Below are 16,843 nucleotides of genomic sequence, written 5' to 3'. Positions count from 1 at the left end.
TTCTATAACATACCTGCTTTGCTGAGCCATTAAAAGTCTACCAGGGATAAAATGCTGGCTTAGACAGAGCAGAAAGAGGTATAGCCAGATCCCGTCCACCACCTTGGAAAGTGCCAACAAGCACTGGTTGATTATTCCAAGTCCTGGAATCTCATGAAGCTCTCGGATCATGCAGAGGTCAGAGTCATTTTTCTATTGAAATGTTGAGAGAGCTCCCACCCCTCCCTAGTGTTTTCTTTGAAAGAACATCTATGAAAGAACAGACATGTGCAGATCTTCAGACATGTGCAGACATTCGGATCCAAAGCCTTTGAGAGGCAGAGGAAAAACCAGTGTTCTACCTTGCCTGTTCTCTGCTGGTCATCTCCTTGTCTGCACAATACCTACCTCACACAAAATTTGCTCTTTCACCAAAGTGTGCCTTAGAGGGAATGATTATGCCTTGTGATAGCACGATAAGTAAGATACAAGTAAGAAATTATTAAACTAGAAAAAAACACTATTTCATCACCACAGGAATAAGTTTTACATCAACAGATGCTAAAATTAGAGAGTAAACACGTTAAACAGGGATGCCTGCATAGTCTCACAATATCTCTCCACAGATGCTTATTAATTACAAAGGAAAACAATAATTACGATGGAACAATTCACCAGATGCCACCTTAACCCTACGATCAAAAGTAGCTTGTCAGCAACTCCTGCTGTGATGCAGGAAACACACAGTCTCACTTTTGTATATTTTCAATGAAAACGCATCACCTCAGTTTAACCGAGAGAGAACCGGACTAGGAGCTCCTGGTTCTGTGAAGTCATTGTTCTGCTCTTGAGGTTGTTTTGTAAGATGTGAATGTTTGGCCATGAAGGTGAAGGGCAAGCACAACTGTATGCTACTTCCTCAACTTTTCTAACCCTGCTGATTTTCAAAATAAAAAGCTAAAAAAAAAAGAAAAGAAAAGAAAAGATTTTTGTATTCTGGTACTTAGAGATAACAGGATCATTATTCAAGAAGATTTCCCCCTTCTTGGTATTTTGCGATAAGAAAGGTGAAAGAGGTCCAAAATGTGTATTTTAATAAGCGTGTCCTACGATGCTGGTGCAGTATGCATCTGCATCCTAAAACTTGGGCTGGAAAAGGCAACAAAAGAGTCAAAGGCTGGAGGGATGTGAGGGAGGGGCAGGCAATGAGAGGAAACTGGATGCTCCTGCAAACAGGCTTCAGGGCTTCTGACTGAGGGGCACATGGGGAGAGAGGCAACTGTGAGGTGACATCATGAAAAACATTATATACAAGAATTCTAGGGGCAGAAAGAGACCAGGAGATTAATAGACACACTGTTAACTTTATATACATGAGCTCTTGACAGCTGCTAATGACACTGAAATAGACCCTTCACAGTTGTGTTTTGAAATTTTTCTCTGAATGTTATTTTTCTGAGTGGTATTTGCTCTGTGCTGGGACTCCTTGGGAAGGGGTCCAAACATAACTAATTACTTACCTTTCTAGAGCTGTGATAAAGTCACATGATCAAGGCAACATATAGAAGGAAGGATTTATTTGGGCTTAAGGTTTCAGAGAGGTAAGACTCCATCAATATCACAGTTGGGAACTCTATTACAGACAGACATGGAGGCAGGGACAGCTGAGAGCCCACATCTCCAGCCACAGGCTGAGTAGAGTGAACAGGAGTAGCACATGACTTTTAAAACTGCAAAACACTCCTCTGGAGTCACACTTTGTCCAGCAACATGACACCTTATAAGCCTCCCCCAAGATGCACTAACTGGGGACCAAGTTTTCAAATATCTAAGCCTTTGGAGGACATTTCCATGCCAGCCATCACCATAGCTTTAACTATGACACAGTTTAGATACTGTGTTTTGTTTGGAAGACAGACTCTGAAACTATTTACCTAGGGGCTATTTGGCATTATGATCGACATGTATCTTGAAGGATCACCAAAGAGAAAGGCAGCCTTGCAAACTCAAACATCTGTAGACCTTCTCAGATAGCCCCCTCTTGTTGAGTAGACAGAAGCAGCAGTTGGCCCAGAAAGAGGGACTGTGTTGCTCATAGATCATCTTCATTTGCAGGGATTGTCTGCTTCTTCCTAATCATTTTCAGGACTGGAAACCAGAAATGAATCTGAAAATTAGGTAAATGGACACTGGAATCACTTCAAATGCCACTGCTACAAACTCTGAAAAACACAGAAAATATCCTTAGGGCCTTCCCGGTCTTTCATTGACTGAGCTGCTTTCTAGCTGGGTCTGTTGCCTGAAAGGGGCAATGTGAAAGATTCTTGTGCTTGACACAGAGTTGAATTTCTCCCTCTAGACACAAGTGCTTCCCCCATGCATCCTTGAGGAGACATTTAGTTTGGCATTTATAAAGCAACATTGTTATTGTCCTGGTGATCTGAATATGAGAGTGCTTTGAACTATTCTTTGAATTGCTCACTGATTCTTACTTTTCTCTCATTAATAAGTCAAATAAAACCAGTAATGTGTGTAAGAGGCAGATAGGTAGATAGATAGATAGATGATAGATAGATGATAGATAGATAGATAGATAGATAGATAGATGATAGATGATAGATAGATAGATAGATAGATAGATAGATAGATAGATAGATAGATGATAGATAGATGATAGACAGAATTCTTTAAGATTTATTAAGTGCCATTTCCTTCCATGTTTTTACTTTATCTTTGGTGTAGAAAGGTAAACTGTCATACTGCACTTGAGCTCCTAATGTAAAGTTGTGGAGTGCTTTGCAATCTAGTGTTGTTTGATTTCAAACAGAGCTTTATTTGGCTTAATTAGAAGTATAGCACTACCTTGGCCTTACCTTTTTAAAGTACAGGCTCGGTTTCCCGTCAGCCTCTCTCAATGGCTGCTTTGATCGTTTCTCAAGGAGCTTCGCATGCAGGTATTCAATTCTCTCCCTCTCCACTTTGGGGTAGAAGGAGACTGACACGAGAATTTTAAGCTGCATCAGCATAGAAGACAACAATCCTAGTATTATTAGTGTTAACAGAATAATACTGAGAGGAACCCAAGTCTCAGACACACTGAGACGTGGTTTAGGAATGCAGCTCGGTTCAAACATAGATATATTAAAGGCAGAATCATGGACGACTCCTTGGGTTCCTTGCTTCTAAAATGAAAGAATAAAATAATCACTATGTACGCCATCTTCTACTCTGTCTCATCTGACTGTCTTTCTACTTCTTTGAAACATGCTATTTTCCTGAAAATATTCAGGGAGCTTTGTCTAAAGTAGCTGTGTGTAACCAGGCAGTGGTGATGAGCTCTGTGAGCGGTGAGTCACAGAGTAACTTCCAGGACAGCCGGGGCTACGTGGAGAAACCTGTCTCAAAAAAACCAATGAAGAAGGAGGAGGAGGAGGAGGAGGAGGAGGAGGAGGAGCAGCAGCAGCAGCAGCAGCTGTCTGTCTGTCAAATATCCCTGTATACACTGTGATTAGAACAGAGAAGAAAGAATGACTTTTCTCTGGAAAGGTGACAGTGTTTTCCGAAGTAGGCTTGTGAAGAGCCTCTATCAAACAGAGTCAGTTTCTCTGTCTCTTCTTGGTGATTCAGATGCCGGTGGAAATGTTAGGTCCCATGAAGACAGAGAACTATGCTTTAACAAGTGTAACCATATACCCATTTTTAATGGATTTTTTATGTTGGTTTTTTTTTTTTTTTTTTAGTAGGGCACACAGAGGTAATGAAAGATGGGGAGGCAGCTCAAATGAAAGAGAGAATTGGATTGTTACATAGCCATTCAAGCCTTCAATTAAGGACAAACTCCCTTCATCAGACCACAAAGTTAAACAATATTAAGACACCGAGTCATAAACTCAATCTTTAGAGTTAGGGGGAATTCTCACTTCTTTAGAATACGATATCTCCTTTTAGGATGACATGTTGACCCATCATTGAGGGAGACTCAATGGTCTTGTTGGAGGAGGTTGGAGGAGGCATTTTCTGGTCTCTCCGGGTTTGAAGGCTAGAGAGCAAACCAGTTGTTCAGCCAATGGGACAAAAGACAGAAGATGACATTGAACCACCCAGCTCAGCCACCCGGGTGGAGAGTGAATGCTGATTCAGCTCTTTCTCTCCTCTGACCTGGAAAAGTCATTTAATCTCTCAGTGGATTTGTTTTCTAATTTGGTAAAGCAGGAATTAATGGACCAGATCCTGCCCATGAATAAACTACTCCCAATGAAAATTAAACACCTTGGGGATGGGACATTAACCTTACAGACTAGAATACTCAGTAACTTATTATCACCCTAGTGCCACAGAGCCCCAGGACCAAGAAGTAAATGACTTATCTAATTAATTAATTACTTAATTAATGAAGTAACCACACCCAGTGAATATCTTGCATCTTAGACCTACCACCAAACCTGGACCTCAGTGCAAATGCCAAGTCACATGTGTATCGGAGCAGTGGGAAACATTTGGGCAGCCTCTCATCTCCTTTTATTAAAAAGACAGTCTCAATCTGCAGTTACATGGAGACTTCAGTCCCTAGAGCAGAGGCATGCACTCTTTTTAATATGGTGGGAGAAACAAACACATCGATCGAGTCAGTGATGAGCGAGCCTGCAATGAGAAAGCAGCGGGTGTTCGGTCTGGGAAGAAGCTATTTAGTCTAGAAATCTAACTGGGAATTTGCAATTGGGAGTCAGAGCTTCAGAAAGATTGAGTCAACACTTTTGTATGGGCTTGCTTCGGGGCAATGTAGAAGACATATTCGCTCCTTCAAAATGCCAAGCAATATCCGAAATGAGACCCAATGGTTTAGAATATGTTTACCTCTCTTAAGTAAACAACTTGCTGAGATGGTATTGCTTGCAGTGGGTGGGAGGCTCTGCTACCAGATTGTCCTGGAAAGCTAATGCAGCCCAGTACCTGGCCCATGGGGTGCCCTCACTAAATCAGGACTATGGCTGCTTCTACTTACACCGCCATCCATCCAAACTCAACTTGGATCACTTCCCACTCTCTTTATTTAAAGCATTTGTCTAAAACTATACAATAGTGGAAGAGAAATATTGGCAAAACCTTGTAATCACTGTGTCTCTTCCTGTCTGATTTCTTTTTCGCAAATCTGCCATAGCAGAGAAGGTGAAGAGCCTTCAAGGGCATCCTGGGATAAGGGCAGGGCATTGCCAGTCACGTGGGGAGAGGGGAGGTAAGCTGCTGGCACAGTCTCCCAGGTACCGCAGAAGAAAACTTAGGAGATGTCACAGAAACCTTGGACTCATACCTGACCCAGCACCCAACATGCAGCTGCTGTTATGTGTGTACACAGAGGTCTCATCCATTGGTGTGTGAGTTCTGCAGTGGAACTATCATGGTCTAGACATTATTATATTCCTGGTACTAAACAATGTTTAAAGATTAATTTTATGGGAAGATAGAACTTAGACATACACAGAGACACAGACACAGACACAGACACACACACACACACAGAGACACACATACACACACACACACACGCACACAAACATATATATATACACACACACAGACACCCATATGGACACACACACATGCACATGTGCATACAGAAACACAGACACACAGACACACATGGATAGAGACACACACATATGCACAGGTATACACAGATACACAGACACACATACACAGACACAGAGACACACACAGAGAAATACACTTGTACACATGAATACAAACACACACAGACATACATAGACACACACATAGGCACACACACACACAAACACGCACACTCCAGTTTAAATCAGTGAAAATTCACCAAACAGGCATGGATGTTTTATACTGGCAGAGACAGAAATACATGAGAGAATCAGAAGAGAAATGGGGACAAGAGAGAAAACAGGAAGACTGAGGTGGGGAGTTAAGATGGGGGGGGAGTGAAATGAGGGGAGGGGAGTGAGGTGGAGGGTGGAGGAGAGCGAGGTGGAGAGAGGCCTTTTGCTTCCAGGCTTTTTATTTAGCATCATTTGAAGCATGTCTTCCATTATCTGCCCATTCCAAATATCTAGAGCAACAGGGAACCTGATAATTAAGTGAATTCTTCAGGGACAGCAGAGAGCTCAGAGTAATCACCTCTAAGAAGCAACTCAGGATCTGGAGGGCAAGAGCCCTGAGACTTGGTGTGCCGAACCAGAGGAAGGGGAAGGGCAGAGGAACTTGAGGCCCCCAGAAGCAGAGAACGGGAGAGTGGGGTTTAGAGTGGCCCTTCTCCCCAGCATCTTGATAGAGAGGAGACGAGTCAGACATGTGGAGGAAGTGGCCTGTAGGGTACTTAACCCCAGCAAGTACCCCTCCCCCTCCTTCCACCTGGATCAGCTCTATAATTATCAATGTTATAAAAACAGGCAAGTGTCTGATATTTTCCAGATCCTGTGAAATGTTACAGGCAAAATGGGACAAAGAAAAAAAAGATATGATGTAACCCCAGCATTCTCTGCTGGCTTATGGCCGCCAAGGGGAGAGAGAAGCTAAAGGGAAGACAGAGTTCCCACACACGAATCAGGAGCGCTGGGTCCGAGGAAGACAAAGTCTTGGGGTGATTAGGGTTCTCACAGAATCTTCTGGAGGATACTGAGGTTGGAGTTCCGGATGTTCTCTGGGTGGTAGGATTAGGAAAGGGTTCTCAGCCTGGCTGCACAGCGGCGTTGCAGTGGGACGGGAGCTGAAAAATTCACTCTAATCCAAGCAAAGTGGATAACTTTACACCAGACGCTTCGAGATGGAGAAGTTGTCTTGGTGCACCCTAATGTGACCATGAGCCTGTTTTGAGAGGGACATAGCTATTTTTTCCACGCACAGAGAGATACATGTGATGCCGCCACAAGCCAAGTAACACTGCTGGCCAAATAAAACCAGATGACGCAGCAGCGTGAACGGCTTTCTGGAAGGAGATGCCCATGCCAAAGGGTTTGGATTTCAGCCCAACGATACTGATCTAGGCTTCTTGCTTTTGAACTAAAAGAGAATAAATGTATGCTGTTTTAAGACACCCACCCTATGACCATTAGTTATAATAGCCAGAGAAAAATAATATAGCATTATATTTTAACTCTGGGACCTAATTTAGCCCATAATATTGGAATCCTTCTGGGTGCCAGGCACCACCAATCTGAAGACACTGACTGGCTTAGTCCCAGCATTTTTGCAAGGCACACCAATAAAAAGCCCCATTACCCTATGGGAAGTGCTTGTGAGCCCCTACCTCTCCACGTAGTTTCAAGTGAACTTCCAGCCCTGGCAAGCTTTGGAACTGTTTGTTCATGGAGGAGATGAGCCGATACAGCAGATAGTCCACAGCGGCAAACAGCACCCACATGTAGAGATAGGTCAGGACAGGAAGGAAGAACAGCCCAAGGGTTTTCTTCTCCTTAGGAGTCAGCTGCAAAGATGGGACGATGACATATTTCTTCCTTTCCTTCTTATTCAGCGGGAGGACACAGGGCCGCTGTTGGTGCCTCTCCTTTTCATCAAACCGAACAAATTGTTTGGTGATGTAGACATTCTCATACTTCCAGCCACAAGGGCCCAGGAATCGCTTCAGGAAGAGGCCAGTGCTGACTAGGATGAGCAGAAGCCCGGCAAGGGCAAGCAACTTCTGGCCCACGGAAGTCAACAGCTCTGTCGTGACCACCATATGGTGCAGGACTCCCAGGACTTCTCCTCTAGTGTCATTCATATGAGCCTCCAGGGCATGGCTGGGACTAAAAAGAGAGACCACCAGAGTCTGGTTCCAAGAAACAAGGTCATCAAATAGATTCAGCGGAGTGGCAAGGCCGTAAATCCACTGGATGGCTTCAGTATACCGTTTTAAAAGTGGGAAATGTACTGAAAAGCTCTTTGCCCTTAGGTTGCAAGTCATGCTGTCTAGGAGACCTCTGAAGTTATAAAAAATATTTTCCACATGTCCAAAGATCACTACCCCAGTGCCAGCCGCAATCAAAGCGTTCCTACCTTCACGGAGGCCACACGACAGAACGGCCAGAAGAATGAAGCATCGTGCGCGCTTGGAACAGCATAGGAAAACACAGGTGATCATCCAGACAGAAGAGAGCAGGGCAACGGGTGGCAGGATCCAGTAAAAGGCTGCAGAGAAGAGGCTCACCGAAAGGAAGGCCACAAAGCAACAGACTCCCAAATGCTGGATGAAGTCCAGCCAGCTAGGGCTTCGTGGAAACACATAAGTCCCCCAAAGCCTCAGGAAAATACTGGTGCCCAAGGTCCAGAGCCTCATTCTCCCTGTGTCTCTAGAGATAAAAAAGAAACCGAGTTCAGAAGTTATTTAAAAATCAAGCGGTAGCAGGGCGATGGTGGCGTAAGCCCTTAATCCCAGCACTTGGGAGGCAAGAGGCAGACGGATTTCTGAGTTCGAGGCCAGCCTGGTCTACAAGGTGAGTTCCAGGACAGCCCCTGTCTCGGATAAAAAAAAATTAAAAAAAAAAATATATATAGCGGTAGACTAGCTGTAAATACACACACACACACACACACACACACACACACACACACACACACACACACACGCCTCCCTCTGTCCCTTCCCAGTGGGACTCCCACCAAGAAATGGGAGAAATAGATACATCAAGATGTGAGGTGATGCCAGAAGGTGATGCTGCACTGCACTTTCATCCCAACACTTGAGAGGCAGAGGCAGGCAAGTCTCTGAGTTTGAGGTCAGCCTGGCTTATAGAGTGAGTTCCAGAGCAGCCAGGGCTACACAGAGAAACCCTGCCTCAAAATAAAACCGATCAAACAAGCAAATGACAACAGTAACAACTGAAGGTAAGGTGTGTTTCTGCATCTTTGGGTCTAAGTTGGTCTCATGATTTAGCTAATTAAATGTGGCAGCAATGTGTTCATACCAGCCTTGGGACGATGGCTCAATTCTTCATGCTCTAGTGTAGCCTTACCATCTGCTGAACTGTGGTAATTAGTGTCCCTTTAACATGTTAACAAACTATCACAGACTCACTAGATCAAAGAAACACCCATTTATTCTTAGAGTCTAAAACGGGTCCCTAGAGCTATGATCCTTCTGGAGGACCAGGAGGAGAACTGGGTTACTTTCCTGTGCCAGCTCCTTGGGGGGTTGGGGATGAGAGCATGCATTCTCTGGATCATAGCTCCTCCTTCCATCTTAAAGCCAGCGAGATTGTATCTTGTAAGTGTAACTCCCAACTGACATAAAAATACCAACAAACACTGTACCATATGTATAAGATTGAATGGGAGACACTGCAGTCTTTAAACACCCTCAAATGTATTCATTTTCATGGAAGTATTATGGTATAGGATCTATGGCACAGCTTAACTCTGCGAGAACCAGTGTGTTACACTGGATGTGGTAGAGATGAATGTAGGTGGTGGCTACAGGGTATGAATTAGAAACCAGACGTCAAGATCTGATTCTGTGCTCAGGCTGAGTGGAGTTAGCAAAAGGCAGAATTAAGGCGGAGGAAGCAGGCACCTTAGGAGTAAACACCTGTAAATTTCCGGTTCAGGAATGGATCCTAGCAGAAAATAAATGTGGAGAAAACTCTTATGTTGAAGACAGGCATTATCCATTGCTTTAAAAAAAACAGACAACAAACAAACAAACAAAAACAAAACTGCTGCATCACAATTCCTGACAGAATCAACTTGGTAGGGGATTTTAGTGCAGGGCTGGGTGACTTCAGTCCAGGGTTGTTTGGGCCCAGGATTTTGAGCAGAACATCAGGGAACTAGGAAGGGGTTGCAGAGGAGAGCTGTTACACCAGGCAGACAGAAGTTAGAGAAAGAAGTGAGCAGGGCTAACGTGCCCCCAAGAACTCTTCCCCAGTCGTCTGCTTTCTCATGCACAGCTCCACCCACTGTCCATAGCCTCTCAAAATAGTGTGTCTATCTGGAGACTAAGGTTCAAATCATGAGCCTCTTCAGGCACTGCAAACTCACCCTACAAGGGTCATTGTCATGTACACTAGCTTCACAGAAATCAATATCCCAAACATGTGGAGCAGGCAAGATGGCTCATCAGGTAACAGACTTGGTCAGCCGGTGGTTTGCAATTGTTGTTGTTGTATTTTTATTTTTGTTTTTGTTTTGTTTTGTTTTTGTTTTTGTCAGCTTGACACGGGCCAGAGTCATTTGGGAAGAGGGACCTCAGTTGAGAAAACACCCCTATCAGATTGACCTGTGGGCAATCCTATAGGGCATTTTTATTAATTAATGATTGATACGAGTGCACCTAATTCCTGAAAGAGGCAGTGCCACTGTGGACAGTGATCCTGAGTGGTATAAGAAGAAAGCAGGCTGAGCAAACCACAGAAGAAAGCCAGGAAGCAGCACTCTTCCATGAACTCTGCTTCAGTTCCTGCCCTGCCCTACTTCAAGATGAACTGTCATTTGTGAGCTGCAATAAGCCATTTCCCCCCACCCCACCCCCGAGTTCCTTTTGAACATGGTGTTTTTCTCCACAATGGAAACCCTAAGACACCTGAATACCTGAATTTTGATAGCTGAAACCCACATAAATAAAAGTGGAAGGGCAGAATAAACTCCACAGACTTGCCCTATGACCTCTGCATAGCAATGTGTAGCATAGGTATCCAACTCCCATCTCTCTCTCTCTCTCTCTCTCTCTCTCTCTCTCTCTCTCTCTCTCTCTCACACACACACACACGCACACGCACACGTAAAATATTGTTTAATAAGGATGCTCCACAGGAGGCTCTTCTTGCATCAGAAGGAAGGGGAATTAGAGAGGAGATCAGGGTGGAGACCATAAAGGACCAGCTCTCTATTCCTGAGAGCTGTGTCATTTCTCAGTCCATGAGCAATGCTTGCACCTGGTACCCAGGGAAGAGAGAGCCAATATCACCAATGGGTCTGTGCTCCTGCAACTTTCCCGCTGCCCCTGCCCTGGAGGGCTTAGTGGATAGTGGGCTGTGGGTAGGTAGGAACTGTCTCTCCTTAGACAGACCTATGCACGTTCTTTGCCATCAATTTTAGAGCTTTAGGATTTGACCTCTTGCTGTTATCTGACTGACTGATATCTAAGTAAGTACTAATTATCTATTACATCAAGGGCACTTTGCAAGAAGCCTCCACATCCCCTGCTTCAAATGTGCTTTGCATCTTATGCAGGGGAAGCTGAAGCTATGAGCCTTTGCTGAAACTTGCCAGTCTTCACGCAGAGTGGGCCATACAGTGGAATTCACAGCAAGCTGTATCGAGCCTCCAGCGAGCCATCACCTCTTCGTCCTGCCTAGATTTCACAACTCTGGGTTAGGGAACAGGACACTGCTGTCTGAGCCTGTTCCTCCTGGAAACAAGCCACCTTTACTGCCAGCGACTGCTCAAGAGCTGATCCTAGTATTACAGGTCCATTTCCACTGTCTATTAGTTTAGGTTGTCTCTCCTTTATCTGAAAGGTCAACCCTCTGAAGTTAGGATGTCTCCAATCGGCAGATTCATCTTTATACAAATGAGAATACCCAGTTTCATTTTTTTTCTAATTTCCTCTATAAGGTCCCAATTTTTCTTGTCTGCTGAAGTATTAATAATGTATATTGTAGGCTCATTTCTTCCTTCTCTTGCCTTTTTCCTTGTACAGCATGTTCTTAATACAGATATTCCTCCACAAGTATGAAACAGATTTATAGCCACATTAAAGTTTGAGTATTCTACAATAAAATCTAATATCAATTAAATGAGATCTATGGCTGCAATTTCATTCTGTAAGAGGTACATGTTTACTCAACAAGCAACAGTTCCACCCTTGACTTTGAGAACAAGATGTCACCTAAAGACACCAAACCTTCAGGGAGAAAGACAGGAGGCATTCTCTCAGTGTGCAGCTCAAGGGACTTAGCTGAGCCCTGACCTTGAATCTGCCCCTCCCTTACTCCCAAGTGTGGCTTTGATTTCTTCCCACCCTCAGCTTATCATTTTCCCTAATGTAGATGATCTGCTTGATCCCTCTTATTGTAACTTAAGAAGAAAAACTTCTCTAGACACATTGCCGTTACCTAGAGATGATGTGTCCTGACAATGTAGCACACTTCCAGGACAGTGAGCATCACACTTCCAGAACATTGTGCATAGAACTTCCAGACCATCATGCATTGCACCTCCAGACCATCATGCTCCACACTTCCAGACCATCATGCATCACACTTCCAGACCATCATGCATCACACTTCCAGACCATCATGCATCGCACCTCCAGACCATCATGCACCACACTTCCAGACCATCATGCATCACACTTCCAGACCATCATGCACCACACTTCCAGACCATCATGCATCACACTTCCAGACCATCATGCATCACACTTCCAGATGAACATGCACCACACTTCCAGACCAGCATGCATCACACTTGCAGACCATCATGCATTGCACCTCCAGACCAGCATGCAACACACTTCCAGACTATCATGCACCACACTTCCAGACCATCATGCACCACACTTCCAGACCATCATGCATCACACTTCCAGACGAACATGCACCACACTTCCAGACCATCATGCATCGCACCTCCAGACCATCATGCACCACACTTCCAGACCATCATGCATCACACTTCCAGACCATCATGCATCACACTTCCAGACCATCATGCATCGCACCTCCAGACCATCATGCATCACACTTCCAGACGAACATGCACCACACTTCCAGACCAGCATGCATCACACTTCCAGACCATCATGCATTGCACCTCCAGACCAGCATGCAACACACTTCCAGACTATCATGCATTGCACCTCCAGACCAGCATGCATCACACTTCCAGACCATCATGCACCATACTTCCAGACTATCATGTGCTTCTATAGAAAATTAAGACTTTCTATTTTCTGGTCTTGTGCTTGGACACTCACATTCATGAAAGTCTGAGTGGAAAGCCAGTTGTTCCATTCTCCTGGTACAGTCAACTTCAGTGACCTCTTCTTGCTTCAGTGTGGGTCCCACCATTCTGCTAGATACCCTGATTCTCTCCTTTCCAAGTAGCAGAAAATCAAACAAAATGAGCTATTTCTTTCCCAGAGTAAAAATTCCTTGTGTGCATGCCATGGTCAGAATGAAAGATCCTGACAGGATGTAAAAGGTCACAGAAGCCCTGAAATTGGCAAAATAGATTTCATTGTTAGTAGAACTAGCTTCACTGATTTAGAAAAATAGAGGTGCACAATGTTCCTCAAACCTGTGTGTCTGCCAATGTTCTGACCAGGTGTGTGCCCATTGCTGCACCTCACTGCCAGGTGTTTGTGATATTGGTTGCTGGGAAAGAGTCAGGAAATCTCCCCAGCAACCATAGTAGGGGCCAATCCGGAGTGCTGCACCTTCATTAGACTCTTTCCTTGTTTCCCTCCCATACCCATTTCTTGAGGAATCAATCATTTTAGAATAGATATTGTTTAGATCTGGAAATCCCCTACTCCCCCCTTCTCCTTTCCCCCCTGAGGGCCTATAAAAACTGGGTCCTCTTTCCCCTCGAGGTCGACTCCTCTACCCCTGCGTGGGATATGAGTCATCCCCAGAGCTCTGGCTTTCCCCGAATAAAGCCTCATGTGGTTTGCAACAAGCTCAGTCTATCATGAGTTCTTGGGTGTCTGCTATTGTCCTGAGGCCTGAGCGAGGGGCTCCTTTTGGAGTCTTTCAAGGCCACCATAACAAAATGCCTTAGGGAGAAGCAGGGGATGTTATTTCTTAGAGTTTTGGAAACTGGAAGACCCTGTTCATGGTTTCACAGGAAGAGGCTCTGGTGAGGGCTTTCCTCCAGTGTACAGATAGTTGCTTCCTCTCTGTGTGTTCTCAGGTAGCAGAGCGGGGAGAGGGGAATCAGGGTTTCTCCTCCTTTTTGTCTCTCCTCTCCTTCTTTTTATTTTTCCAGTATGTTATCGTTAATCAAGTATGAAGCCTCCATCTCTCTGTTGGATCAGTTTTGTCTCTCTCTTCAGCGATGGTAAGCCATAACCTATCAGTCACTTTGGGTGAGGTCTCATTAACCTCATCAACTCCCTTAGAGAGTGCACTTCCTTGGACAGCCACACTGGGCACATGCATTCCACACTGGGCACATGCATTCAATGCCCAGCCACCTGTCCTTGGGTGCTGTCTAACTGTTATAAAACATTGGCTCATTCTGACTGATTTTGAGCTCAGTTGCCAGTTTGCACTTGATCTTCTCGAAGGTCATGACTTCCTCCAGTGTTCCCGCCCCTGCTGGCCTTAGCCCACCTCCCAGCCATGCCCTGGGATCTCTTCTCTTCACCTTGTTGCTTGGGGTAGCTTGAGTGTGCTGTAAGCTGATTTCCAGTCTCTGCATCTTGGCATTTCTTTGAGCTCCCTTTGCTTCTCTTGCTTTCTGTGTACCGGACCGAGTCCCTCAGCCTCTATGCTATTTCTGTTGGCAGCTTCTAAAAGCCTCCTTGATCCCTTTAACCTATAATTTCTCTTCATTTTGCTTCCATTATCAATAATGCTTATTGCCTGACTCAACAGCCTTGTCTCTTCAACATAAAGAGCCTGCTTCTTGCTCTTACAGCATCAATTTTCCAAGAGTAAGCACCACTACCTTGCTTTTATCCCTAGCCTACAGTTTGCAACACGCCCCAAGCAGGCAAGCCTTAGCTCAAGTTTACAGCAGAGTGCCACCAGGATCCTGTCTTTCTTTCATAGGGTTAAGGGGACTTTCATGAGACCTAGTTGGGTGGGTGGGTGGGGGGCAGAAAAGAACAGAGCTGTGGTGAAGACCCTGAGTCAAACCCAGTGCCCTGCAGAGCTGCGCAGTCAGTGTATTTAACCTGAGCCCACAGTTACCTGCTTTTATGCAGAGCTGAGTTGTTGCCATAGAAATGGGAACACCAGCCCTTTCCATCTACTCTGCTTATGTAGCTAGAAAACACAGCTGCTGGGGTTTTCTCTGGTACTCTGTGTGTGTGTGTGTGTGTGTGTGTGTGTGTGTGTGTGTGTGTGTGTGTGTGGTGTGTGTGTGTGTGTGTGTGTGTGTGTGCGCGCGCGCGCGCGCGCGAACATGCGCACTACTCCTATTCCTGAGCACTATCCTTTGAACACAAATCAAACTTCAACATCCATGTATGTTTCCTATCTTGCTTCAGATACAAGGTGCAGTAAGATACTATAACACATAGACCATGAAACAGTAACAACTTGCAAGCAAATGGCCTGCCCTGAGAGTGCTCTAGAATGCTCCCCAGTGAGGCACACAGTAGGCCTGCTGCTCTACTGAGGGTGCAAGAGAAAAAGGTCAGGAGCTATGACCTCCAGGACTATTGCTGTTTCTCTCGCTGGCAGAACACTGCCAGCTCATTCTGACCCTGCTTCTGCACAGAATCCAATGGCCTAAACTCAGCCAGCACAGTTTATCTGCAGTCACCCGAGGGAAATTACCCCAATGGGATAATCTGTCATTTCCTCCAGGGCACCTCCAACCAATTCTGCCTCCAGCTTTCTTTGGGACCTGACATGATGTGAAAAGTCATTTGAAAATAAATTCCTGCAAAAGGCAGAGAGAAATTTTGAAAAGGTTCCAGGCATGGAGACAGGATGCCTGCCCTCTAGCTTGTACCTGCCTATATGGGCTGTGTGGCCTTTGATAGGTCATTTCACCTCCTGGGCCTTCAGCTTGCTCCCTGCTGACCCAGTGGTCTCTAGGTGAGAGATGAATGCTAGCCACAAATGCCCGGAATGAGCACTTGGCAGCCACTTCTGAGGCAGAGAATCAAAGCTCGGCTGGCCCTGGGAGTGGGACACAGGAGGAATGAAAGGTGACCGCTCGCCTTTTTCTTATCTTTTTTTATTCCCCCTCTTTCTTGCTTGCTGTTAAGCTCTTGAAACTTTTTATCTTTTGGTTGGGAACACGCTGTTCTCTCAGGCTGCCAAAATAGTGTGAGCGGGAGCTGCAGCCTCCTCTGAGGTGGAACGAATTCCTCATCACTCTGGTTTAGTCATTTTTGCCTTGGGAAAGCCAGCAACTGCATTCTCCAAGAAGGCGGACTTCATCCAGAAGGAGATTAATGGAAGCCTCGGGGTAAACAAAGTAGCAAGTGCAGGACAATTCACCCAGTCACTGTGTGCTGCAAAGCCGGGAGGGAAGCTCTCGGTTGGCCAAGCTGGCTCGCTTTGCCTCAGTGAACCCTACAAACCAGCTCCCATGCTAACCACAGCCAGGACGTCAGGCCAGAGACCCACTCTTCCCAAGACAGGTAGACGTGAGCTACTGGGCCTTCAGCAGGACACCCCTCAGCAGTCTTCCCTGAGCTTGAGAGGCCAGGTACCAGCCCTGAAAAGCTGTCTTCCCATTCCTTCACCACAAAAGCAGATGACTAAGGTAGAAGACAGGTTTAAAAGTACTCTCTGGTCCTGGGGCTGGATTCCTGGATTCCTGGATTCCTGGATTCTTTTAAAAGCAATTTTAGAAGCAAGATTATATTTGAAAGTTTACTTACAAGTTCCGCTTAGGTTCCTCCACAAGCACAAAGCACACCCTTCTGGAAGCTCGTAGGCTTAATATAGGTCAGGGAAAGGGGAACTGGACATGAGAAGGTAGGTGGGCCACATCACCCTGAATCAATCTTCTCATTTCCTCCACAAAGTGACGAAGTTATTTAATGTCATCAAGGGTAAAAACTGGAAAAAGGAGCCACAGGTTTCATTCCAGCACTTTCCTTAGACATTAACCCTAGGAAATAACATAATAGGATATTTTCAAAACAATGAGTTGTAGAAATGAGGACCCCCCCCCATTCTCTTCCTTCCCTTTTTCCTCCCTGCTCACCCCAGCC

At 45.2% G+C, this 16,843-nt stretch overlaps 1 protein-coding gene across 6 annotated transcripts; it reads right to left on the bottom strand.

The window, feature by feature from the left end:
- Positions 1-1,536: 1,536 nt before the first annotated feature.
- Positions 1,537-16,545, bottom strand: Dcstamp (dendrocyte expressed seven transmembrane protein). Of its 6 annotated transcripts, none has more exons than NM_029422.4 (4): positions 16,508-16,545; positions 7,250-8,291; positions 2,853-3,161; positions 1,537-2,146 (listed from the first exon to the last, which is right to left on the bottom strand). In NM_029422.4, the coding sequence occupies exons 2-4, from the start codon at positions 8,276-8,278 to the stop codon at positions 2,072-2,074; spliced, it is 1,413 nt and encodes a 470-aa protein (NP_083698.1). In that variant the 5' UTR covers positions 8,279-8,291; positions 16,508-16,545; the 3' UTR covers positions 1,537-2,071. The 6 variants fall into 6 exon arrangements, with proteins under 6 accessions (NP_083698.1, NP_001276435.1, NP_001276442.1 ...); NM_001289506.1 differs by having other exon boundaries at positions 2,853-3,158; NM_001289513.1 differs by having other exon boundaries at positions 1,537-2,201; positions 2,853-2,993.
- Between the last annotated feature and the right edge of the window lie 298 nt (positions 16,546-16,843).

Source organism: Mus musculus, chromosome 15 (genome assembly GCF_000001635.26).
Source record: "Mus musculus strain C57BL/6J chromosome 15, GRCm38.p6 C57BL/6J".
Lineage (NCBI taxonomy): Eukaryota > Metazoa > Chordata > Mammalia > Rodentia > Muridae > Mus > Mus musculus.
The sequence above is the reverse complement of the archived record's forward strand: the minus strand, read 5'-3'. Positions and strand labels throughout refer to the sequence as shown.

Bases quoted from the DNA above. Each gene is read 5' to 3' on its own strand.
- Dcstamp (NM_029422.4), bottom strand. From the start codon at position 8,278: ATGAGGCTCTGGACCTTGGGCACCAGTATTTTCCTGAGGCTTTGGGGG. The intron at 3,162-7,249 runs GTAGGGGCTCAC...CTTTCATTTTAG, and splicing joins ACTTGAAACTACGTGGAGAG to AAGCAAGGAACCCAAGGAGT. The intron at 2,147-2,852 runs GTAAGGCCAAGG...CCTAATTTTCAG, and splicing joins CGAGCCTGTACTTTAAAAAG to ATTCATTTCTGGTTTCCAGT.